Consider the following 26,459-nt stretch of genomic DNA (forward strand, 5'->3'; position numbering starts at 1 on the left):
GTGCTTCACGAATTTAGTTAAGCAATAACGAAAAGTATTAGAGCATGCCAATCCCCCTATTTTGTCCTTCTGTAAATTTCCTCAATAGCAGAAATTGAGCCCCAGCATCTAGGTGATATATATATATATATATATATATATATATATATATATATATATATACACACACATATCTAGTTTTCAAACCTAGAATTCTTTGCTTGTCCTGTTAATAGACATGTCAGGCAATCCACGTTTGATGCCTCTTTCTTCTGCCTTTTGATGGGTGCACTTGAAAATGAGCTGTTTTAGGTTTTTTTGGGGGGGGGTCTCTTTTGTTTCTCATTTTAAAAATCCATGGCTGGGGAGGCATAGGCCCCAGAGGGGAACTTATTACTGTTGCTTAGCCTAGTTGTCATGGTGACAAACGACATTCTAAATATTTATGCTTCTAACCATAGACAAATGCTATTTAATCGGGAAAGCTTCTCTTTGCAGTGAAAGGTAGTCAACACAGAGTCACGACTGCTCAAGATGGTGAGGATGGGTGATGGAGATGATGATCAGCCCTAAATGGGACATTTGTACTGCTCCCTCTAAGGGGCAGGGATGTCACAGAGGGAACCGAAAGAAAGTAAGGGCTGGAAAGCAGAAAGAAGGGCTGTAACATGATACAGTCACTGCAAACATATCTCACATCAGCTGCAGGTGTCGGCCTGTGCAGGGCCTGACCAAGACTGGGGCTGTCAACTGCCAATCATAGATTGGGCAGGGACTCAGAGAGCCCCACCCCTCCTTGCTGAACTTTTGGTTTCTGATGGGTTCTGGGCAAGAGATGTAACTATTTTCAGTTGTGTGTACACTAACGAACCCACCACAGGCGAATTGGCAGTTCCAAACCTGTGGTCAAACAGATGGTGCTAGCTAAAATCAGTGGGTCACAAAATGAACAAGAAGGACATGGATATGGGGAGGGGATTTGGGGGAGAACAGATGACAGGAGTGGGAGGGAAATAAAGGATGAGAAATGAGAGTAACCAGCATGCATTGCACCAGTGGTTCTCAACCTGTGGGTCACAACCAACAAAAAAAAAAAACACATATCAGATATCCTGCATATTAGATATTTACATTAGAATTCATAACAGTAGCAAAATCATAGTTAGGAAGTAGCAAGGAATTAATTTTATGGCTGAGGGGTCCCCATTACATGAGACACTGTATTAAAGGGTCTCAGCATTAGGAAAGTTGAGAACCAGTGCATTATATACATGTTTGCAGCTGTCAGCAAATTTAACCAATTAAAAAAAAACTAGAAATAAAATAAGTCATCGAACTTCAGGATGAACTATTACTAAAAGAGGTTACAATCTAAGAAAAAAAAATTTCCTATAGCATTTGTTTGTATTTTATCTTGGAAATGTATTGCATTAAATATGCCAGGACTGTTCATGAAAGAGTTTCTAAAAATACCCTGCCCAGATTTCTGGATGTACTTTCCCCATCAAAGCTGCTTTAGTACTAAATGCTAATTGGCAATAATGAATGCAAATAGCGCACATACACATCAGTTAAGACAGCTATCAATTGTAAGACACGATCCTTGGGAAAGCTATCCAGGCCTCAGAAAAACTATTTGGGGAATTAGCAATACTCACTTTGCATAAATAATGAGTTGAAATCAAAATGCAAAGAAGTGATAATGCATTACAGTTATACACATTCGAGGGGAGAGAACTTGAAACTGAGTTTTTATGCTGACAAATTTACATGTTAAAATCAGTGGTTCATAAAACAAACAAAAGGACACAGATGTGAGAAAGGGACCTGGTGGTGAGGGGCTCCAAAGATTAAGTACAGATGGCAACCATCTTCTAAAGCATTATTAAGAATCAGGTGAACAATAGCCCAGTGACCACCTGATTCTCAGCTATTATGTTGCTCCACCATGGTCACATGTCAGCAAGTATCCCAGGTCTGCTATGAATTAGGAAACTGTTTGTTGTACAAGAATCCCTGTACTCACTCCTTCCCTAAAGGTCTCTCTACAGAGCCTTGATTAGGATCTCAGGAAGGTTGAGGTTCCCTGTTCAGTGCGATGCTCAGTTCAATTCTGAGCCTGAGAAAGTGTGGTTTTCCTCGTTGGAAATGAGAGTCAAGAGCCTACATTTTGAAGTTTCTAACAATAGCACAGCCATGACATATATGCGTTCTTTATTCCTACTGTCCCTTAGGAAGGGACTCAAGGGACCCACATCCCAGACTTACCTCTAGAATGGATGTCTGCACTTGGAGGATCTGTTCATGGCCTTTGAGCTGCCGGATGCAGATTTTGCAGGACAGCTGGGTGGTGGTGGGTGTGTAGCGCTCTAGGGAGAAGGCACAGTGCAAGGGCTGCCGGTTGCTGCTCCACACTCGGGAGAAGGGGACCTCCTGCAGTGGGGAAGGGTGGACAGGAGAGAGGATGAAGAGCAGAGCCCTGCTTCAAGGAACCAGAACGGGAGAGACTTAGTCACAACAATTATGATGATGATGGTGATCATAGCACAGATAATTGCCTAAGTGACTTTGGTGGAATTATAGAAATAATATTTCAACAGATGCCAGGCAGCACAGAAGTAATTAATGTCAATTCCAATTGATAACATTTGAATTCCTAAGCCATGCTGCAAGAGCTCAGATTTCACTCCTACACACAAACACATACACACACACAATTAGAATGGATACTGCTAAAATTTAACCTTTTCTCACTAAAATTTATCTTCTTTAGAAGGATTCTTATGCTTCATCCTTCTATATAAGCCAGGAATAGAATGCAATTTTCTCATTTAAGTGAGAATTATACTGAGAAATTGACTGGCTAGAACTAATTGCCCATACCACAGACTCATGTAGGCTTACGACTTGTATAGGGATAAATACTGTCAATGTATCTGATACAACTGTACACAACCCAGAAAGGGACACAGACATGCTTGGAACCCATAGTGGTATAACTATCTAATCACCTATGACTTGGTCCTGTACAACATAAATGAGAAATAATAACAATTTAGGTTTTGTCATATGCTCAGTGACTGATATAACTCCATGGCAAATGTAGGTTTTACTAAACTAGAAAGGAAATTGTCCCTTTTCCTTAATACTGCCTGGAGTATGCTAACAAAGGCATTTTGCTTTTACTTTGTTTTGTTGTCATTTTTTGTTTTTATGTGTTAAAAAGTATCTCCTTCCTAGTGAAATGTGGCCGGGGACTTGGCCATGGGATCCCAGCTTCTAAGAGCCCTCATCATCACTTTTATTTCCTCTGTTTATCACCTCATTAATTTGCTCTTCATTGCTAAAAATATAATTTTCTGCAATGCTGCAGCTGAAAGGTGGCAAGAGATGTACGAGGACCGGAAGCTGGAAACTCTGAAGTGTGGCTGCTGATAGGCCTGTAATGTGTTAGAAGACCATGGCCACTGTTGTAATTATTCACTTCGAGAAAGTGTTTATTCCTGAGCTCTAGTGTTCACATTTATTTGTATAATCTGCTTCCCCATTTTCTCTAAAAGCGATACAGATATAAATCTAAATTTTGGATAGTAATGTGATGTTTAGCTCTGCAGATGGTTTGTCCCAGGTGGGCTTGTTGACTGTTTTCATCCCCTCATTGTGGATAGAAGTCTCAGGTGAAGCCTCACCTACATATCCAATGGCTTCCTGCCATAGTTGTCTACAGCTCTGCCTTAGATGCCTGTGGCCTCAGGGAGGAGCAAGCATACATATAGGCCAAGGGAGACTAGAGGTCAGGGAGGCTCCATCAATTAAGCTATGGACAAGCCCTCATAATTGTTGGGTTAGGGATTTTTAGGTGCACACCTGTTGGGGTGTGGAGCACCACAGACCCCATAAGAAACATCTAACCTGTGTTCTATAATGAAACCCAATAAATACTCATTGGTCCCAAAAAGTGAACTTTGGTGGAACAGTGCCTCTGCCTGTCATTGGGACTTTAGAAACAGGAGATGTTGCTTATGTCTCCCTTTGGGAAGGGATTTTAGCAAAAGATCCTTCCTGGAGAATGCATCAGTGATAAATGGATTTTAAAATTTTTAGATTGTGCTATGCTTAAATAGGATACATCGGCAAGCTTTGGAGAAGAGAGAAAAAAATGAAGCGTTCACAATTACCATCCATCTTAGCAAGAACATAACAACTGTGTAGGACTTTTCTTGTGCTTGCTCTTAATCCTGAGTCAAAGAAAAGTCAGTAGACTTTCCTCCGAAGATGTACAGAGAGAGCAGAGGAGGCCTGAAGGATGACTGTGCTTTGCAGCATTCACAACCCCTTCTCCTGAGCCTTCTCCCATTCTGCAATCCATGGGTTACTCCTACTTACTGCTCCAGCCTCCTACACATCTCCCTCTGCCCACTGAACTCGGTCCCATCTGCTTGCACAAGACCAACTGTCATCTCCCTTCGCAAGGCTCTAATAACTGTGTCCTGGCATTTATCACAGCATCAGTCTCTGGCATGGAGTCCAGAGGCACTCTACAAATGCTATTTGCCATTTACTTCTTAGGCTTTTTGATTTTTTAACCATCTTTCTTTCATGGTCATTTAGCAAACTTTCCTAACCCCCTTACACCTCACTGGATCTGAATGAATCCTGTCTCACACGCTTCTGTCTCTAGTCCCTGCTAGACAAGCTTGGCAGGGTGTGGGGACTCACAGGAGACTTAAGGGGAAGTCAGCTGATTGGCATCCATCAGGAACAGCATCACGGTCTATCACCTCTAGCCATGAGAGACACTGATATGACCGTTACCTAGCAACTTGGCCTTTACCCCATGATTCCTTTGCCTGATAGCTCACAGAAGACCTCAGTGCCTCACATTATAAATCCAGCCTCCTGCTTGGCCTTCTCAGGCGTCAACCATTTCATGACCTGCCCCTACTCTCTACGTTCTCTGTCTAATAATCTCTCAAATGAAATCTCCTCTTCACAAGCTGGTTTTGCAGAGTCACTTTGTAAGTCTCCTTCAGAAAACCCAACTACAACACAGAGCTGTCAGATCAACCAGTAGGATTTCTTTGCTAGGACAAATTACATCCAGTCAGTACAGCACAATGTAAGCACTTGGCTTTCAGGGCTAGACCGAGCCCAGTTCAAAACCTTTCCCTCAAGAAAATCTACATTTTCTTCTATGTATTGGGATCCTTGGTACTGCTCACATTTTCTTTCACAATGGTCCTGACTACTTCTTTGCAAGTGCCTTCTGTCATATCACTTGCTAAGTTTCCTGTATTTTTCCCCCAAACATTGGAACATAGGAGATTAATACCCTCTGCAGATAGTCTTTCCTTGTAGAAAGACATGAGACTTGGCATAAGACTATCTTCTCTCCTATCTCTCTGCGCCACTGTACACAATCAAAACACTCTGAAATCTGCTTTTAAGACACTACCGAAGGGATAGTTTTTCATTGTTGACTTGAATAGCAGTTGCCAATAGTGTTCAACAAAACATTTAAAAATGATAGAACTGGAAGCCAGGCGATTAGTGTGTTTTCAAGGCAATTGTTTTTGCTTTCATTTATCCCAAAAAAGAAAGCAGAGGGGAGGGGGAGAAAAACCCACCCTGTCCCCCAATGCTCACTGAGCTAAGAGAAATTGTGCAGAGGACAAAGTATAGCAAAGTTATGTGCAGTTAAAGAATCCCAGAAATGTTTTCATTCTGGTCCCCATTATAATTACGTTCCTAGCAGATGGAGAGAATGCAAATCATATCCTAGAAGGAGATAGACACTGACTTTTGGAAGACTCATAGCATGTTGCAAAGACAGCTGTTTTTATCTCAGGGACATGACAACCTGACTTTGGGCTTTATCAGTTCTAAATGAATAAATAAATGCCACCATAAAGCTTATCAAAGTTTTTCAATACAGAGTCAGTAAAGACAAAAGGAAATTAGAGTAAAGAAGCATCAGGTCCCACGACCTATTGAGAACAGGGCTATTTAGTTATCTCCAAAGTAGGGCAAGATGGGGGTAGATGGCAGCTGCAGTGGATTCTCAATTATGGTCATCTTGAATCTTGGGAAGGAAGCATGAAAGAATGTGTCATTTGGGGATGCTAGCATTATGAATAGAGGTTTTTCTTTAAACCAAGGTCAGTGGGTGCTGCTGACGGCCCCTTCCTCCCCTCACACAGAAGTTGTGTGACATTCTGCATGATGGATCGCTCCAGTACCTGGTAGGAAATCAAAGTGATCCTCCTAAACACAGGCCTCATCGCCTTAGAGCTCAGGACACAGACCTAACTCATGCTGTTTCAAAACAACCTGTCATGCAGCTCTTGCTATCTTGACAGGCAGATATTTTTTGAACCCCTCTCTTAGGCTTGTATTTCCTTGGAAATTCCATCTCCCAGAAAAAAAAAATACAGGATACCATCTTGGAATGTGTGCCAATTGTAATATATCAATTCCAAGACTGTCAATTTGCAGTCAGAAAAAGATAGTAATAGCACCTCCAGCTTCCCATGCTTTGGGCTGGAAGATGACAGGGAGACGTAGTGGTTGACGAAGAGACCACATCTCAGGACTAGCATGATTTTCTGTTTTTACAACATCTCTCTGAGATAACCCGAGAGAGAAATAAGGGCGGGGGTGTCCCACTATTTCCTAACCACTAATCCCTACTGAATACCCTTTCTTTGTTATGTATACCAAGTTTGTCAGTACACACAACGATCCACATCAGGTCCAAGTAGGCTGACCACAAATCCAACCCAAAGTGCTTTGATCTAATAATGTCTGGAACAAATACAGCTTAGCCATTAAGCCCGGCATAATACTCACTCATACAATCTGAGGGACTTAGTAATGGCACAGGCAGAGATTAGTGGGTAAGGGTAATAGATAGAAAGGAAGAGAGGAATGGAAAGTAATTTGGGGTTAGAAAAATGAAGTAGAAATGAAGACTTGGTGGGAAGTCTCCAGTCATTGGGAAAATGAAACTGTTTCTCAGCCTTCCAAGACCTTCTTTATACTAGGCTCAATTACAGAAGGCAAATATTTATACATGTTCACCACCTTCATGGATTCCAATCCACACTAGTAGTAACGTGCATTGGATTCCTTGCATTCCAGTGCCCTTTGGCTCTGGTCAGTGCTGTTGCATTCTGGGAGGTCTGCAGGTACCTGTCCCACCTCCCAACCTCCACCCCCTCACCCTTATCCCTAGTCCTGTTCTCTTCAGGGTATTCCTTCTATGTCCCTAGTTCTGGAATTATTGTTGAAGAGCCTATAAGTGGATGGCCTTTTCATTCATCTTTCTTTTTCCCCTAGTATTTAAGCCTTAAATGTAATAGAGACTTGGGACTTAGTGACTTGTAACAGACATAGTGCAAAGAGGCCCTGACAACCTATAAAGATTAATATATATACATGGCTAGAAAGATTCGCCTTAACAATACTCTGAAACTCAATCTGGAAAAGAAACTTTGAATCTGCCTCCTGGAAGGAAAAGACATTTAGGTCTTGAATATCACCGGCACTATGTTGATTCAAGAATCTTCTATCAGGAAATCTGTAGACTGTGCCAAATCAGAGGGGGGAATATTGGGGCCTGGGGAGATGTTCCTGTTACCTTGGATGTTTGAATGTATTAAAACTGTATAGGGAGGAGTGGCTCCCAAAAGTAAGACTCATGAGACTTCAATGGGAAAACGGAGACATATCCAATTTTGGATTTCTGCATTTTACAAGTTGGAAATATTGGTGGCCCAGCTTTCTCTGTCATGTCTGTGTTTTCTCTTTGCTATCTGGTTGGTTCCCATTCTCAATAACTATTTATCAGTGTAATAAGTGTGTTTGAGTGAGTGTGTACGTGTGAAGTATGAGTGGGTGTGTATGAGTGTGTGTACTACAAGAATAGAAAGGTTAAAAATCCCCACATGCCTCTGCACCCATGTTGAAATACGGGCTTGAAAATGTCCTGTAACTGCAGATAAGCATGGATCTTGCAGAAACTATTCCAGGGTTTAGAAAACGTCCTGTCATTTGACCTGCTTATGACAATGAAGAGATGTCTCAGACTCCAATGTCAGGATCATAAACTTTGCATGCATCTTCTTATGATAAGCATAACTGAATCACCCTGAGATGTTAAAAATATCTTTATTGAGAGAGAGAGAGAGAGAGAGAGAGAGAGAGAGAGAGAGAGAGAGGGGAACTCCAGGGAGACTCCCTCTCGCCTTTGCTTTTCTCATCTTTCTCATTGCATTTGGCAGCAAGCACTTCACATATGAAGGGGAACATCTTTGTTCTCAGCCACAGCTATCACTCAAAATCATCACCCTGAGACATTATGCTTTTTCGCTGCTGAATGTGATTAAGACAAGGTCTCACAATGATTGATTTTAATAAAAACAACACACAATCCTTATTCTTAAGCGGTTCGATTTTTTCCATCTTAGACCTATACTGAGCAATTCAAACGGAGGAAGGAAGCAGCGCATAACCTGAGAGGCAGGAACTTTTTCTCCCACTTGCAAGGCACCTGTGAATTTAGGTCAGTACCTTCCACTCAAACCGTTATATGGCTCAGAGTTTGGAGGTGCGATCCGTAGAGGAAGGCCTCTCCCAGGTGTACTGGTCACAGCCAAGCTGCGGCTGTAAGAAGGTCCCCTGGCGGGTACCTGGCATGCAGTGAATGGCTTGATCCTCCAGAGGAAAGGAGGGATGTCAAGGACGGAGATCTGCAGACTGAAGGTATTCCCTTTGAAGTGCAGCAGCTTGGGTTCTTCCAGGAGCTGGCCGCCTTGGTGCCTTTCATCGGAAACCACTTCCTGTGGGAGCAGGAAAGAAAAGGAAGAACCACGCTGAAGCATACGGCTTCTTCTACACTACTGAGCGCACTTGTGACGAACGCACTTCCATTGCCAGAGAGAACCCCACACTTGGGTTTGGAAGCTGCTCGAAAATAGGCATTTGGTCATCAAGAGTCAACCGTTCTTTTTTTGCTTAGGTTATGCACACCTGTTTAGATTTATTTATTTTCCGTGGTGTGGGTATGCATGTGGGGAGGTGCAATTTGCAAGAATCATTTCTATTATTTCATCCTGTGAGTTCCTGAGACTGAACTCAGGTCATCAGGCTTGGTGGCAAGTGCCTCTACCTGCTGAGCCATCTTGCTGGTCCTTGTTGAGTTGTTGTTGTTTTTAAATAATGGGCCTCATCAGGACATTTTCTACATGTACACCCTCAACTTTAATCACAACAACCCCATTCCCCTGCTTCCCCCCCCCCCTTCAAAGGTCCCCTCTTCCCACATAGGCCCTTTTGCTACTCTTATAACTTATTTTTTAAAATCTAGAAATTGTGTGAGAACCCATGTTTTTTCAGATGTATTATTTCACTAACGGGATACTCATTAGTTTCATCCATTTCTTGTAAATGAAATTTCATTAATCATTAGGGCTGAATACACCTCCTCTGTGTATATATGCCACATTTGCTTCATCTATTCAGCCACTGATTGTCTAGGCTGATTCTCTAAGTTGGTTATTGTGAACCGTGTTTGCACTGAACAAGGCCATGTAGGGATCTTTGTGTTATGCTGGCTTCGATTTCTTCATGAGTGCTGCTCTTGAATCATACAGTGTATTTTTAATTTTTTGAGGAACCTCCATACTGATTTTCATAATGGCTGTATTAACTTACGTTTCCTCCAGCAGTGTGTAGCAGGGTTCATCCACTTGAACCAGCAGGTGGTATTTCTTTTCTTTATGGTATTCCTTCTGACCGCTTTTAAACTAACGGGAACTTTCCTTAAACTAAAGCTCTCTGCCCCCGCACTGATTCCAATACCACTGAGTTCCTAGGAGTATATGGATTTCATTTGAATGTGACATGAGCCAGGCAGCAGCAGCACACCCAGGGATGCACTTTCGCAATACAGGCAGACAAAGTGCGCTCTGTTCTGCCGCAATTCTCCACTAAGACAGGCATTACCTAACATTCATTTTTGGCTCAAAATAAATACTGTAGAGTATGTGTTTATTTGTAGCAGCGTTCATAAGAGTTTTTAAGCCAAAAGGCCAGAAAAAAAAGTAAAACGAAACAAAACAAGTTCTTTATCAAGTTAGCCTGACTTCGGCAACAAGAAATCAAATTTCCAAGGTAAACACTCCTGTATGTTTCACTGAGAGATCGCTATAATTACACTCATGACAAACAAAGCCCACACAGGTTCTACTGAGCAAACACTTAATTGCTTCTGAATTTGTTGTGACCGGAATTACATTGATAGGGCAAGCGGAACAGCTAGATAAATATGTATCCTGAAAAATATTAAATTACTGCAGAAGTCAGGCTTTCAGTGTAGAGATGAGAGCCCTCCCTAGGTCCATCTGTAAATCACCCTTGACTTACAGTCTCCTTGTAGAGCTCGGAGAAATGCCAGGCCACACAGCCTTTGTGCATTATAGTGTCCAAGATGCTACAATCAGTTGGAAGAAGAGAAGCAAGCTGATGGATAAGCACAACTTGCCTTTCAGTTATTAGAGGCTAAAAGCAGCCCCATGGTGTGTCTATCTTCTGCCTTAAGGTTTTGAAGGTTCCAGGAATTTGAGGTACCAGAAGTTCACATATTAGGCAAAGATTCTAATACAGACTTACATCCTTGTCTTTAAAAAATGTTTTATTTTGAAACAGGGTATTGCTAAGTTGTACAGGCTTACCTGAATTCATAATTCTCCTGCCTCAATCTCCAATGTGGTTATACATGTGATCTGCACACCTAACTATAGAATGACAATTATAAAAATGTTTCTAAGTAGTTTGCTGGCTATTATTTTTGTCAGTTTGGCATAAGCTAGGGTCACCTGGAAGAGGGACCCTCAGTTGAGAAAGTTACCTAATCACATCAACGGGTAGGGAAGATTGTTGGACATTTTCTTAATTAATGATTGATGTGGAAGTGTCCGTTACACTGTGGGCAATACTGTCGCTGGGTATGTGGTCCTGGGGTACATAAAAAAGAAAACTAAGCTATTCATGGGGACCAGGTCAGTAAGCACCATTCCTTTGAAGACTCAACTTCAGTTTCTGACTCCAGACTCCTGCTTAAGCTCATTGACTTCTGTTCATGATTGACTGTCACTGAGACAATTGAAAAAAAGTAATGAAATTTATGCCCTCGCAATACTGAAATGGGCAGCCTGTTCATGGTTAAGTTGATGAAGATGACTGACCAGGTCTTTTCCTCAAATGGGTATCAGATCTCATTACAGATGGTTGTGAGTCACCATGTGGTTGCTGGGAATTGAACTCAGAACCTTTGGAAGAACAGGCAGTGCTCTTAACTGCTGAACCATCTTTCCAACCCAGCCCTTTTCTCTCTGAATAGCTTTTGGTTATGATGTTGTTTTTCATCAGAGAAATAGAAAACAAACTAGAGCAAGTAGGTTGTGGAGAGGTTGCTCCTATAGTATGGCATGCTCTGCAGCTCCTGCTTGAGGGAAGAGCGTTCTTGGGGCTTATACACCAGTGGCAGGTACACTTGCTACGAACATGATGTTCTCCTTCTTTACTGTCCAACACAGTATTCCAACCACGAACCACGAACCACTTGAAATGTGGCAGTTGTGACTGCCACACTCGATTTTTAATGAATGTAAATACACACACACACACACACATATATGTGCAATTATGTTTTGTCTTTTAGCTTATTGATTTACAAAAACCAGCTATGTGATTTTAACATTATTGCCTAGTCTTCTGCACAATATTAAACAGTTATGTCAATTCTGAACCAAGGTAATTATTAAATGAAAAGACCCAATCATGAGCTAATCACAATATTTCATATTCAAAAATGTATAGCTGGCCATAGAGTCAAAGAAATAAACTCCCAAGTACAAAGAACTTTACAATAGGAGATTTTGACCTTGTTAGAGAATTGCAATCCTGGGTGGAGTGCACTATGATATTCTTAAGAGCTCAACAGCTGTGGGGTTTTGCTGTTGCAGTTTGTTCATTTTTTGATATGGTTTTGATATTTAGCCCAGGATGACTTTGAACTAAGGATTTCTCCTGTCTCAGCCTATAGAGTGATGATGGTATTATAAACGTAAATCACTGAAACCAAGTACATCTGGATTGGTGAAGCAGTCATGCACACACCTCTGCTGAACTCATTTCGGATTGTCTACATGGACAATGTGGCCTCCCAGTCACTCCCAGTTGCTTCCTGTTAAATCTCCCCTCCTGTTGAAACAATTCTGTTACTGAAACAAGGAGGCCTGGTTGTATGTATATAAAATGTACCGGAAGTGCTCTGGTCAATGGTTTTACTGGGCCTTCAACTTCTTCATTTCATACTCAGGCCTGCAAACCTTGCAGCTCTTAAAGCTGCAGCCAGGAGAAACCTGCACATTGTGGCTCACTGAGCTCTTTATGTTGATTTAATGAGACAGCCAGCAATATTCAGGTATGCTTCAGGGATGCTAACAGAGGCAGGCTGAATTTACATATTTATGAGACAAAACTATTTGAACTTACACACACATACACACATATATATATACACATTGTGTTCCTGGGGTGGTTTCTTTTAAATGCTTTACATGAACAATATTTCCCCAGGTTGCATTATTGATAAACATAAGAACTACATCTGGAGGAAATCCTTTGAAATTAGGTTCTAAATCCACATTAATGCCAAATAAGTAATGAGTACCGAGAGGTACTGGATAGAAGTGCCGTGTGCCATGAAGGGGAAAAATGAGTTGTTTTATTTTTTATTCTTTACATCCTAAAATGAAGATATGAGATCTTAATTCTTTGCTTTCCTCATGTTAAAATTATGACCGTGTATGTGTGTGTGCATGTTGTGTATGTCACTGTGTCATAAAATACAATAACAAAATCAAGTCTTAAAAGGTTACTGCCTTGAAAATGTATCTTGAATCCTCAGTCTTGAGCCAGAGCCTCAGCAAGGAAGCACAAAATGGCTGGTTCTGCCATTGCAAAGGAGGCCTGGAGAGGATAGACCCCCCTGTGGCCTTTCTCAGCTCATCCCTTTCTCACCTCTAGGCAACTGACATTTTCTATTGGTTAGCAGCAAACCTGAGCTGATCTAACGCTCTATGAAGTCCGTTGTGGATGTCTTTATTAGAACAGATCTTAAAGCATTTAAGCCTACATTAAACATACATCTTAGGCAGCGAGAGGACTGTTTTGTTTGGGTTATTTGAAGACATTACTGTTCCCACCTGGTGCAGCCCTGCAATCAGGATGAAGGAAGGCCGACAGGTGGGGACAGTGTCTGTTTACTCGACTTCCTCAAGTGGAATATTCTTTGATGGAACGATTGAACGGCATGGCCATAATCAGGTATTATCAGACAGGAAGAGTTGGTCTGGAGGCTCATCTTCTTGCAAAGTTTTCTAGCATTTAGTGTTTTATGGGACATTACTTCCCAGCGAGATATGAATGAGAAAGAAGACACCTAACCATGCCCTAGCAGCAGCCTTCCTTCTTGGTAGAGAGCCAAGCTCTAGCCGAGCACATATTTGTTATCGTTTCTTTGAGATACAATAAATATAACAGTTGTCACAAGCATGTCCTAACTATGGTAAACATTTCATTATAGTGATAGCTGAAGAAAATTCTAAGATGGGCAATATCTGCCAAAATGCTCCTTGAAAAAAAATCTATACTAATTTTGATAAACATAAACTCTATTAAAAGTGCCAAAAATATACATTGGAGAAAAGACAGCCTTTCAACCACTGTTGTTGATAAACTCAGATAGTCACATGAAGAGTGAAACTATCCCTATTCCTTACCCTGTGAAATAAACAGCCTTAGGATGGGCAGGTAGGCCTAATGAGTAAAGGTGTTTGCTATCAAGCCTGATGATGTGAATTTGATCCTCAGGACCCATATGGTGGAAGAAAAGAACCAACTGCCACAACAAGTCCTTTGACGTCCACACGCGTACTGTGGCACGCAGATGGCAAAGTCAACCTAATCCCCACCATCACTGCTACTAAATAAACAATGTGATGAAATACCAACTACAAATGGATTAAAGACTAAGACTTGAAACTTAGAAACTGTTACAAGGAAAAGTAAAGAAAACACTTTAGAACACAGAGATAAGCAAAGATTTCCTGAACAGGACTCTAGCCACTCAGGAAGCAATGCTAACAATTGCCAGCTGTGGTATCATGGAAATAAAAGCCTTCTGCACGGTTGAAGGGAAGAGTTCATTGGATGAAGAGACAGTCTACAGAATGTGAGAAAATCTTTACCAGTTATATGTTTGACAGAAGATTAATATCTAGTCAAAAAACTCAAAAGAAAAAAATTTAAGCAAGGAGAAAAAAAATCAAACAATCAGTCAATAAATGGGCTAAAGAACTGAACAAATTCTTCTTAAAAAAGGAAGTCGAAATAGCCCATAAACATCACAACAAGTTCAACCTCACTAGCCATCTAGAAAGGAAAGTTAAAAACAGGTTGAGTTCCCATATCACACCAGACAGAATGACAGTCATTAAGAAAATAAACAACAAGAATTCCGCAAATGTGTGGACAAAGAGAAATCTTACATTCTGTTGATAGGAATGGAAACAAGTCCAGCCACAGTCAGAATCAGTATAGAGATTTCTCAAAAATACCTAACAGTAGATCTGTCATACGACCCACCTGTGCTACTTTTGGGTATTTACTCAATGGGTTCTGAGTCAACCTATCCCATTGATACCTATACATCAATGTTTGCTGCAGCACTATTCACAATATTGAACTACAGGAGCAACTTAAGTGTCCAATACAGAGGAATGATGAAAAAAATTGTATGCATACACAATGAACCCTTTTTTAGCTGTAAGGAACAAAGTGATATTGTTTACAAAAAAAAGATAAAACTGGAAAATATTTTAAGTGAATTAAAACACTCTCAGAAAGACAAGTACAGTATTCTGTTTCATTTGTGGGTTCTAAATTGCTTTTGTTGGGGGTATTTTTATCACAGCTACAGAAAATAAACTGAGGGTCTAATAGAAGTAGGTGGAGTTGTGAGATTGGGAAGATCAGGGGACTCTGTGGATTCATGATGTATTCAATACACACTATATACTTGTATGAACATGCCCTCGTGTTAAGCAGTTCTATGTACAATGAATATATGCAATGAAAATCATAAATGTGTTACTAACGGATAATGTCTATTATCATGAATACATGAATATGTGAATATTTTCCAGCACTGTATATATTTATATAACAGCTTTTACTACATACTTAAAGTCAGGAACTAAACTGGTAATTAGCAAAATCCAGAATGTTATTATTTTATTTTTACTTTCCTGGCTTATTAATAGTCTTGGACATGGTACAAATGAAGTATTTTTCTGTGTATGTGGAGGGATTACTGTGAGGGTGACAGAAAGAAAGCCAACAATGTACACAGTATTTTTAGCTCATACTACTTTAGCTGATAATAGCCATGAAGTGTTTTAGAGGCTCAAACAGTGAATTGTTGAAGCTTTCTTAAAATGGAACAGTTTTAATGGCTTAGTAAGTATTAATGAGTATCACATATAGAACCAGAAAAATACAACCCAGATGATTTTAGATATTAAAGTGATAGCAATGATTCTATATGGAAAGTTCTGAACACATTATGTAGCAAGGTAAAAATACAGAACATGAGTAAATAACCGAAAAAGACAGAAAGGAAGAAAAGAGGGAGGGAGGGAGGGAAGGAAGAAAAGAAAGAAAAGAAAAGACAAAACTAGATGGTATATTCTGGATGAAGAAGTCTCTTCAGATAGGCTTAAAGTTATGTTTTAATCGCTCCTCGATTAAAAACAGTTATGTATCCCAGGTTGAGGTTTTTTCAGAAACCCAGAAGGGACAGGTGGCCTCTGCTGCTCATGACAGCTATCACAAACACCTTCTAATAACAAGTGCCACCAACTACTACTTGTAAACCTTCTTTATCTCAGGTAGTTAGAGGGATGAAGGACCACTAGGGTAAAAAGATTTAATGAGCGAGGCTCAAAGGTATATCTACTGAAAAGCATATCTCGCAAGCGACACTAAAGTTTTAGTGACATCGGCATATGCCTGAATCATTCAAAGAGGATGCCTGGATTCCACAGGGAGAGAAGAGCAATTTCCCTAGCACTAAGAAGGGAGGCTGACCAGCAGGAATAGATAGTCAAGTACAAGCTGGGCTTGCTTAGGATGTTTGTAGGACTTCCTTTGCAATGCACAGTTGAGTTGCTGTAAAATTTGGCTGCATCAAAGTGAATGAAAACAGACTATTAAAAAGTATTCGGGATAATACTTTTTTATCCCGACTTAATGACCCGAACCAGGACTGGAATCGTTGGGATCTGGACCGAGGTGTGTTAGAAGAGCTATGCTATTTATATATGAACAAAATACATCTCTCTAGGAATATGTCTGCCTTACTAGTGCATACATAAGCAGTGAGACTACCCTTCCACGGAATGTCCAAGCTGGTTGAGCACTGACTTTGGTGGCAATGAATGAAGGCAATCCACAGTAGATTATCCACAAGAGACTGGAGCTTCGTCTTTAGCACCTAGATGAGTTGCTGAACATCATCTAGTTGGAATTACTTGTGCATTTAGACAACTGTTTAGCGTTGTGTAGCAATCCCCACGTGCACTTCTCTATTTAGTCATCCATTCTTTGTTTTTGAACCCCAAATATATTTTCTCTTATAAATCATTCTCCTTTGAGGGACGGGAGGGAGGGTAATTGAAGAATATAAAATAACAATTATAGGATGTGTATTAATGCTTCACTGGAACTCGACACAAAATTCCACACATATTAAAACAAAAGCCCCTTTGGGGAGCTAAAATTAAGCCCGACCTTCACAATGACTTGCGTTCCTTACAAGACAGAGAAGAAGGTCTGGGGATGCAGTTTGTCATGGTGTCAGCTCCTGGCTTATGTTCAGGATTCAGGTCCCTGCATCTCCTCTATTGGTAAACACGAGTTTTCCAGCTCAGTGTCTTAGAACCTAGTTACTGAGAAAACACTCTGCATAATGGACTTAATGACCCGATCCAGGACTGGAATCGTTGGGATCTGGACCGAGGTGTGTTAGAAGAGCTACGCTATTTATATATGAACAAAGCTTCCTCAGAATGTTCTGCATTATCCTTGCTGCTATTAATAAACCACACTCTTCAGGAGTATCTAATTTAAGATGATTCTTACATGATTAAAAGCACCAAAAATGGAAAAGGACATTGAACTACCTCTGCCCTAATAGCCCATTATTAGACTGTGTCCAGGGTAGTCTATAACTGCCTGGTGATAGATAGGCATGATTCATCATTGTTGTTTCCTTTCCATCCTTCAGTATACTCAGGCAATTTTCTTACTGCTTTTCCCATACCAACCAATTCTCTGTTCTGTGCTTTGTGCCCTATCCTTTCTTGACCAGGCATCTCTGTCTTTTGCTCTTAAAGATTATCCATAAAGATTTGCAAAATGGTCTCAAAAAGTCTTCTCCAACATTTGTATCACATTTATGCTTTTCAAGTATTATGATTGTACTTTTAGATAGTTTCATAATTTAGTAGACAGTATTTTCAGTGTTCATGAATTTAATCTGTGCCCCTCCTTGAGGGCCAATTGTCTCATCTCTGCATAGGGCACACAGTAACATAGCTCTTATTCAAAATGTGTGGGTTTTCTCCCAAGTTTTCACTGAAGAACCCTCTAGTGGTGTTTAGGAAGCTGGTATGGCTTGAATGACAAATGTCCCCCATAGGCTCATGTACTGGAACACTTTTCCCTAGTTGGCGGCACTGTTTGGGGAAGATATGGAGCCAAAGTTGGGTTTGCTAAAACAGCTATACCACTAAGAGCAGGCTTTGGGGGCTGATAGCCTTGCCTCATTTCTCACTCCCACTTTCTTCTCCCTGGATGAAGATGGAAATACAATCAGCCGGCTTCCTGCTTCTGCTGCTATAACATCACAGACTCCCTTTGCAACCATAAGCCAAAAAAATCCTCCCTTTACGATAAGTTGCTTTTGGTCATGATAATTTACCACAGCAACATAAGAGAAATTAATACAGACAGTCATAATCCTCGAAGCACACACACACAAAACTGTAACAAAAAAAAAACTGACCTGAAATGCACAAGGAGTATTGTCCACACAGTAAACTCTCAGGTTGTAATCCAAGGAGTTACAGGACATGCAGCCAAACACGGCCACCTTGAGCTGCTTTACGGCACAGTCTGTGATTGGCTCTCCTGTGAGGGCGTATGTTCCAAAGCTATCAAGTAGCACATGGCAGGCAAAAGGATCCAAAAGGCAGTAGCAGGATGTCGATTCATCCTCCACTGACATCACTTCCTGTTAGAGAGAAAGATGTGTTGAATTTTTTCAGTTTGGAAATACCACAGGACCCAACAGTTTAGAGATATAAATAAGCTTTTCCCGAATATTTTATTGCCTTAAATATCAATGTTAAATTGTTGTTTTTCTATTAAAATAACTGCCAAAGGCAAGAATGCATGAAATGGTTGTGTACAGTGTCATGTCCATTTTAATAGGAACAATAACAAAACATTGCTTTGGAATTTCCATTTCTAGTTAATTGTTCAATAACAGCTTTTAAAAAGTTGAGCCTTAACCTCAATAAGCAAACTTACATTATTATTACTTTTTTTTCAAAGATCTATTTCTGAAAACCTTCTAAAATACCCTTAAGTTGATGTTTATTTTCACGCCAACACTTTATCCTCTTTCATTTCCCTGCAATCATTCACAGAGGACCATTAAATAAATGACTTGGATAAGATGTACTAGAATATTTCACCCTCTCTGATAAGAACTTAGGCATGTGTAACCAGTTTGGTGGAGCATAAATACAACACCATCTGGATGGAGAAGATTGTGAGGAAATGCTGAGAAATAAAGTGGTAAAAATCAAGGCAAAACAAAACACAGGGGGAAGGAGACTACAACATGACCCCTCTACAAACTGTAGAGCCCCAAGTGTTCTTCAGCTGCAGCATCAGGACTCAATGCATAGCAGAATACATTATAGAATGCAGAAAATGGACTATCTGAAGACATAGCTGGGTCCAGCATATGTAATCTATTACAGCAACTGTATGCTTTCCTCTAGAGAACTATGACTTTCTTTTACTTCTTTTGCCTGAAGTACCTCCTGGGAGGCAAGATTCCAGGACTGGCAAATGCAGGTCACTGTGATTTCACCTGGTTTCATGCAAACTGACTTCAGATAGACATAAAGAATTCCCTATCGGACAGGTAAATCGGTGATTTAACTTAAAGTAGTAATTCAACTTCCATCTTCCTTGGCGGAGACTGTCTCTTTGTGAGCCTCCTATGATGTATTATCATTCTTTTTCCCTTGTCTCTCTCAGATTGAAATATATCTCCTTACATGTACTGAGTTCCACAGGCAATCAGTAGTAATCATCCTCTATGTATTTGCTAATGCCATAAACATATATTAGGCACCTGGTGTTTTCCCAGATACTTCAAAGCTTAGCTTGTCTTTTTGAGCTACATCCTTATTGGCACAGAGTAATGTCATCTCAGAAAAAGGACACGGCCGAGGAGGAAGTCTGGAAACTCATCAAGTAGGTACATAGTGTATGCATTTCTACAGGTAATTACACCTGAATTCTCAAACCAAACAATAACCGTGGCTTACAGCTTGCCTCTCTTTTTCATTATTACATGAAAAGTCTAGCTAGCAAACACCTAGAGGACTGTATTAATTGCATACTGCAACTGCTTGGCAACTATCAAACGTTCACTATTTCACAGCTGATCCATTGTAATAAGAATGGTGAAGAAAAAAAATCTAAACCATCCATAGGACCCAAATTCCATTAAAAAAAATACAAAACCCACGCAGCATCTCACCTCCCACTTCCCCTGCTGTGTCCTCTTCTTCAAGTGGATGTTCCAGTGCTCTGAACTGACGTCTGCACAGTGTGGGATGGTCAGCGCGAAGGGAGTTGTGACGAGCATATCCGGGGGCCCACAGGTGACTTCAGGACTCAGGAGTACCTCAGATCCATCTGACTGCAGGCTTCAGAGAGAAGAAGAGGGTAGCATGTAAAAGATGAGGGACTGTGAATGAGAACTCAGTTACAGATGGGGAGATTCTACAAGCAGAGTGAGATCCCTCTGTAGAATGACCAGGAGGACAGGAAATAGCCTGAGACTGCCCAGGCATCCAGACTCACTTATGGTTAGGTCTCAACTGATTTCTTCAACAAATCAACAAAGTGACAAGTAGTCCTTTGCATATAAAGGAAGGGATCAAAGACCCCTAAAAGGCATCTGCAGAGCCAATACCAGCTAACAAATTATCATTCTCATTAACATACTCCTCAATTATCCTTCTCATTAGCATATTCCTAAGGGTGATAAATCCCAAGAATTGTAGGGATCTTACTTACTTGGTTGTCTTATCACCAGATCCCTTTCTCAAAATAACATATTCAATAATATTTTAGTGCTCATAAATGAGGAAACAAGCTATTATGCATCAAAACACTACCTTGAGTATATACAAATTAGACACGATGATTCTGGTTTACAAACATTTATTTCTGCAATGTACAAACATACCAGTTTTATATTTTCACACTGATCGCTCAGTAGAAAGCTATAAGTATATATAATCATGTGCACGATATCTAATTTTCAACTCTACTTTCAATCCTAATTTAAAGTCGTTACACCCAAATCTGGAGTTCAGGTGTTCCTATGTTGTGAATTACTTACAATGAAAATGCTGGTGGAGAACAGACAGACCCATGTGAAAGTTAAGTAAAGAGGCATACCTCATTGACTCCCTCTGTTTCGTTACCTAGTTCCCTTCACACCACTCATATTGGGAATGGAATACTGGGCCCTTTAGCCTTCCTCCACCCCTCAGCTTTACTCAGTTCTCCCCAGAAAGAGCAAAAATAACATAACAGGAAGCCCACTTCATTTCTCCCAACTCTCTCACTTGTGTTGTGGGTGTTCACTTAGAACTAATATAATGATAGAGCCAATAACATCATTGCGGACTCACAGGTGAGCAATGCATGTTGAGATATAGGCCAGACAGGTACTACCAATGCTTCTATTCTCTCCATTCAGAAAGACGTCTAAATGTATCATCCTGGATCCCCAGAGAAAGCCCTGGAAGCGTAGAGTTAAAATTTGGTTCTCAGAGATAAAATTGGTTCATGGTTTTGTGGAGGCAAATCATTCTTTAGGAGATCACCTAGAAGCTTTTAATTTCTAAATCCCTTTTGTTCCCATTCGCTGACCTGCCTCAAATTCTTCACGGCCACACCTGGACTCATTGCCTGCAGTTTTCTGTTGCACTAACCCCAGGTCACGTAACAGAGCAGGATTGCCTACATCCACATCCACTGTACCCAAGACAGAGCTGAACATGATCATTTGGCCATCTTCCCTCCTTAAGAAGACCTAATAATGCTTTAAAAAAGATTATTATTCCAAAATGTCCAAATAGGACAGCTCTTTCTCTACAAATAGAGCATATGTTAAGCCGAGAGACCCCCTGCCTTTATATTGGAGCAGCAAGGGAGATTACAAAGCTGCACTAATGCAGGAACACGCTTTGGAAAGCCTAGAACAATATACTCAAGGCTTGAAAAACATGTGAAACTCAAGTGTGTGCTCTCAGCACACAGTGGTGCCCTGTGTGTGAGTGGCTGCCAATGGCTATTAGAGAGGGTTAAGCACTTTCTTATAAATGTCTACATTCATCATGGACAGGAAAAGCAGGGATGCTTTTGAGTGACCGACGGCAATCTCTCCTAAAAGAACTATTTAATTGCTTTCAGAGAATCATCCCCCTCATTGAACATATTGTTCAAACATATGGGAACTGGGGGAATTATTTAATGCCAAATGAACTGAAATCAGCTAATTAGAGGAACCCGGACACTCACTGTGAATAGCAAGACTCCTCTCAGTCTTAATGGAACCAGGACCAGCACTCGCAGCCACAGTACGCTGAGTATTCATTCGAGTGCTGGGACTTTGCATTTAACAGGCCTTGGACCCCACCGTAAGTGTAAAGCCAATAAATCAAAGTTTATATGTAATCCTCCTTCTCTGAAAACAGTGCCTGTAGATAATGGTATCTCCCTGGTGGTGGAACAAAACTTAATCTCTCCTTTTTTCTTTCCATCGGTAATAATAATTTGCCCTTTTCTGTCACTGTCTATCCTTGGCAATCAGGGAGACTTACAAATATTAATTAAAACCCTCGGCACACCTGAGAAGGCATGCAATTGTTGTATAAGGTCACGGAAATGTCAGTCAAAGGGATGCAGATGAACCGCCCTAAATCTCTGACTCATTGCTCCTGTGGTCTGTGAGCCGACTGTCTCTTCTCTACTGCTATCAAGAGATTGCTGGCCAAATTTCTGGCTTTTGTGATATCCCCAGGAAAGATGGAGATGGAGAGTATGATCCGAGTTGAGTCACAGATAATGATTCAGGACATTTAAGGACAGGATTAGGGAAAGAAGCCTTTAATTGAGTGTGGACAGAGAGGATGCTGTAGAAGGGAAGCTTGGATAGCATTTGCATTTTCTCACATTATATAATGTATGACAAGGCAGGACTCATGTCCTTGCTAGGAGAAAAGGCAACACATTTTTTTTTCTAGAATTGCTGTAAGCTAATAATAACTGCAACTAATAACGGCCGTGACTTCAGAACCATAATATGAACTAGTTCATCACATCACACACCCTATTCTGCTTTCCGGATTGAAAAACCTTGCTGCCTGGGACCTTTGTTACATAACGTGCACATTGTTCTCCATCTATATATATACACAAGTGTACATTTATAGGCACAAGCATATATGCATATAATTTAGATCATCTTTATGTAAAGATAATTTTAGATCCAAGTCTAATCTCTAGAGGAACTTGGTTAGCTGAGGTAACACATTTATTTAGGTACTTATCAATGTGTCAATCAATACAAGCTTTAATAAAAGGCTCACAGTCTCAGGAATGTCATCACCAGCAGTTAAAGAACTCTGGCCACAAGGCTGGTCTTCTTGCTCTGTCTTTGCCTTCCAGTCTACTCTCAACTCAGTCACATGCCAGTTTGCTTTGACCTCAAGGAATTGGGGTTATTTTTGCTGCTCTGCAGTGCTAGGCATTGCCTGAAAGACATGTCCTCCTGAAAGCCACTGGACTCCCTGTCCCGTTCAGGTCTTTGTGGAAAAGGCATCCACCAATGAGGTGCTCCTTCCCCATGCCCTGGGAACTGGAACATGCCCTACCCCAAGGGCTGGCTGCAGCTTTCCTTTTGCTCAGTGCCTTCTCGTGGACTGTCCCTTTTGCTCATTTGTTTTTGTATCACCCTGAGCTAAGACATACTTACTCTCCATGAGGCTAGAGATTTAAAATAATGTTTTGCTCATTATGGTATTCTTAGTGTCCAACCAGACTGATTGTAAACTCTCAAAACTTTGCTCAAAAGAACACAGAAGCCAGCTTGAAGGGGCTACCAATGATCAAATCGGAAACATTTTGAGACTCAAGGTAAGTAAAAGTACATAGAACAAGGACACACCAAGCTACATAAGAATGCATAGGAGCTACTGATATAGACTAACGAACAAGAAGGAAAAGTTAGGAAAGACTAAGGGATAAAGGTAGGAAACCATCACTTAACCATTAGCCAGAGTAATTCTTGATCTACCCGAGATTTAGAAATAATATAAACCTCCTGGAGGGACGTGTGTGGAGTTCTGAAGAACACATAGATCTAAAGCACTTACCATGAGGTACTGCTAATTACAAACACAAGTATTATGTTACATGGGTGATTTGCCATGTACAATTTGACACAGATTGTCAACCTTAATGTTACCAGTAGTAAAAAGAACAGACAGGACACATCCTGAGATGGGGCACAGTGCAGAGAGCTTGGCATCCCTTCTTGACCATTCCCAAAGTGCACAACTTATATCTCAACACTGAGAAACATGAGAAGGGGCCCGTTTACTGGAAAATGTGCAACATCATCATTCTGCAGGCTTAATTTTCACTGACATGAGACTCAAAGACAAAATAAATCCAGCTTCACGTAGACTAAAGACACATGGCAATCCAATACAAGGAACTATCTTGGGTTCTCATTTGCCACGATGAGCCTTATTCTGATAAAAGATAAAAATAAACATAAGGTTTGTTCAGTAGGTCATTGTATTCTATCAGTGCTAATTGTCTGACCCTGATAAACATGCTGTGGTTACAAAAGATAACTCCAGCTTTGGAGTTAGATATGCTGACATATTTGGGATAAAGGGGCATCTTGTTCACAAAGATTATAAACCTTTCCTTCGTGTGTACATGCATGTATTTTACTCACTGTATAGACATACAGGGAGAGAATACAGCAAAGGTAATATACATTGGCCCTTACAATCTGATCACAGGAGACAGAAATTCTGTTACCAGTCTCCAATTTTCATTATTCAAATTTTTAAGATGTTGAAATTGAATGACTGAATGGAAATAGGATACTCAGGAGAATTACTTTTTTCAGAATTCTGTTGCATGAAACACGAGCTGCAGGTAGTGTTGCCTGCCCGATGGAGACGCATTCCCTTCACCTATCTGTGCATTACTGGCAACATTGACCTTGACAGAGATGGCTTAGGTGCTAAGATACTGTGTCTTTTTTTTTTTAACCCAACAGTTGCTGATCCGATATTAAACTTGTATAGGGTCATTTTATTCAAACTCAATTAAATCATACTTTAGTGGGACAGACAGAAAAGGCAGATAGGCATTGACTGTAGCACTAAAACTAGACCCCTGAAAACAAACAAGGCTGCCTTAGCCTTTCAGAGTTTTCCGCTGAGCAGACACACTGTCCTCACTGCCTCTCTAGTTGCTTCCCTTTCATTAAAAGCCACATTCTGACCTAGGGTACCGATATCTCTATGGTGGGGCAAAGTCCCTAAGGTTTCAAGTTTGCTGTTTTGTTTGTTTTTGTTTGGTTGTTGTGCAGCTCTGACCACAGATTACCAAACATCCCCCAGGAAAGCAACACTCTAGACCTGCAGGGGAGCCGGGCTCTTTAAAGCTAGCCTTTCTCACGAATTTATCTCAGATCATGAACACATGTGCTGAAAACTTTTTCTCACGACTGCCATCCAGACAAGCACCCAAACAGAAATTATAGGTAGTGAGGAGCTGAAGAGAGGAGAAAGTGGGCGAAATCGTTACAGCAGAGTCTCCAATAGGTTGTCAAACAGGAATGTGGCTCAGGATTCCTTGGGAGGCGAAGTTAATTCTACATTCCTAGATACCTCCAGTAAAGGTTCTGTTCCGTGTTTGTGGACTAGGGACAGGAATTCCTATTTCTTTAACTTACAAGGTGTCCCTGGCACTAACATTTGAAAACTGTGCTGTTCTTAAGAAAATATTCAAAGGAACCTGACATATAGGAGGGACTTGGTCTTCTGAAAAATATGGGGCAGGCTTCCAAAATGGAATCCGGATGCTGGTCAAGTTTAATGTTCAGTGTTCAGGCCTTGGATGCTACTACTGTTAGCAACATCCCACTGTAGCCGACTTCTTCCACCTCCAGTTTGTAGGCAGCATCTATCCGTAAGTAGGGATGTCAGGGTTGGAGGCTGATTAGCAATGTTGGAAGTAATGCCACAGCTCATCCAAGCCGCTGTATTCCATTAGTCAGGGAGCACAGATGAGAACAGTGGATTAAAACAGCCCCCGTGTACAATTCACGAGGGACTGAGTGCATCTCTACCATTCAAGGACTTAAAGATTTGGGTCACCCACGTGGTATTATCTAAAACAGGATCCTGGGAAGAAGACAGCACAAAGGGGAAGGTGGTGGGAGGAGAAGGAGCCGCACACCCGGAAGGAGTGTCTGAGCTTGTTGACACAGAGCAGCACCATAGTGAGAGAGATTAAACTGTTTGCATATGTTAAAAGGCTTTAGTTTACACACACATTTGTAGGGTGTTTACCAATTAATATACTAAAGGAAGCACAAATCATGTGCAAATCACCCGTTCCTAGACACAATTTATGGCTCATCTTTCATGCAGTGTTGGGCTTTTTAGAAGCGAAATGATGCCTCGCTGTGAAAGAGTGAGGGGAGAGGGAGAGGAACGGACCCATGCATCATGCCGCCGTGACAGTTTTTAATATCTAGTAAGTTGTTTATTCATTTACATTTTGAATGGGGAAACAGCTTTCTCTGGAGGAAATGTGAATCTTATTTCATTTTAGTCAGGGAAGACCTAGGGAGAAATCAGGCCCAGGGTCTGGTGTGCTTAGTGGCAAGGATGTGGCTGGGTAGCGGGACAAGACTAAGCCGATGTCACATGTCCACTCTGAGG

General features: G+C 40.9%; 1 protein-coding gene across 2 annotated transcripts in view; it reads right to left on the bottom strand.

The window, feature by feature from the left end:
* Positions 1-26,459, bottom strand: part of Unc5d (unc-5 netrin receptor D) — a 506,477-nt gene that overhangs the window by 22,980 nt on the left and 457,038 nt on the right. For both annotated transcript variants that reach the window (XM_050146838.1, XM_050146837.1), the window contains 4 exons: positions 19,949-20,117; positions 18,173-18,400; positions 8,670-8,819; positions 2,248-2,412 (listed from right to left, as the gene is read on the bottom strand). In XM_050146838.1, coding sequence (XP_050002795.1) covers positions 2,248-2,412; positions 8,670-8,819; positions 18,173-18,400; positions 19,949-20,117 — 712 coding nt within the window. The remainder of the gene's footprint in view (positions 1-2,247; positions 2,413-8,669; positions 8,820-18,172; positions 18,401-19,948; positions 20,118-26,459) is intronic.

Source organism: Alexandromys fortis, unplaced genomic scaffold (genome assembly GCF_014885135.2).
Source record: "Alexandromys fortis isolate MF-2015 unplaced genomic scaffold, M_Fortis_MF-2015_v1.1 scaffold_55, whole genome shotgun sequence".
NCBI classification, from domain to species: domain Eukaryota; kingdom Metazoa; phylum Chordata; class Mammalia; order Rodentia; family Cricetidae; genus Alexandromys; species Alexandromys fortis.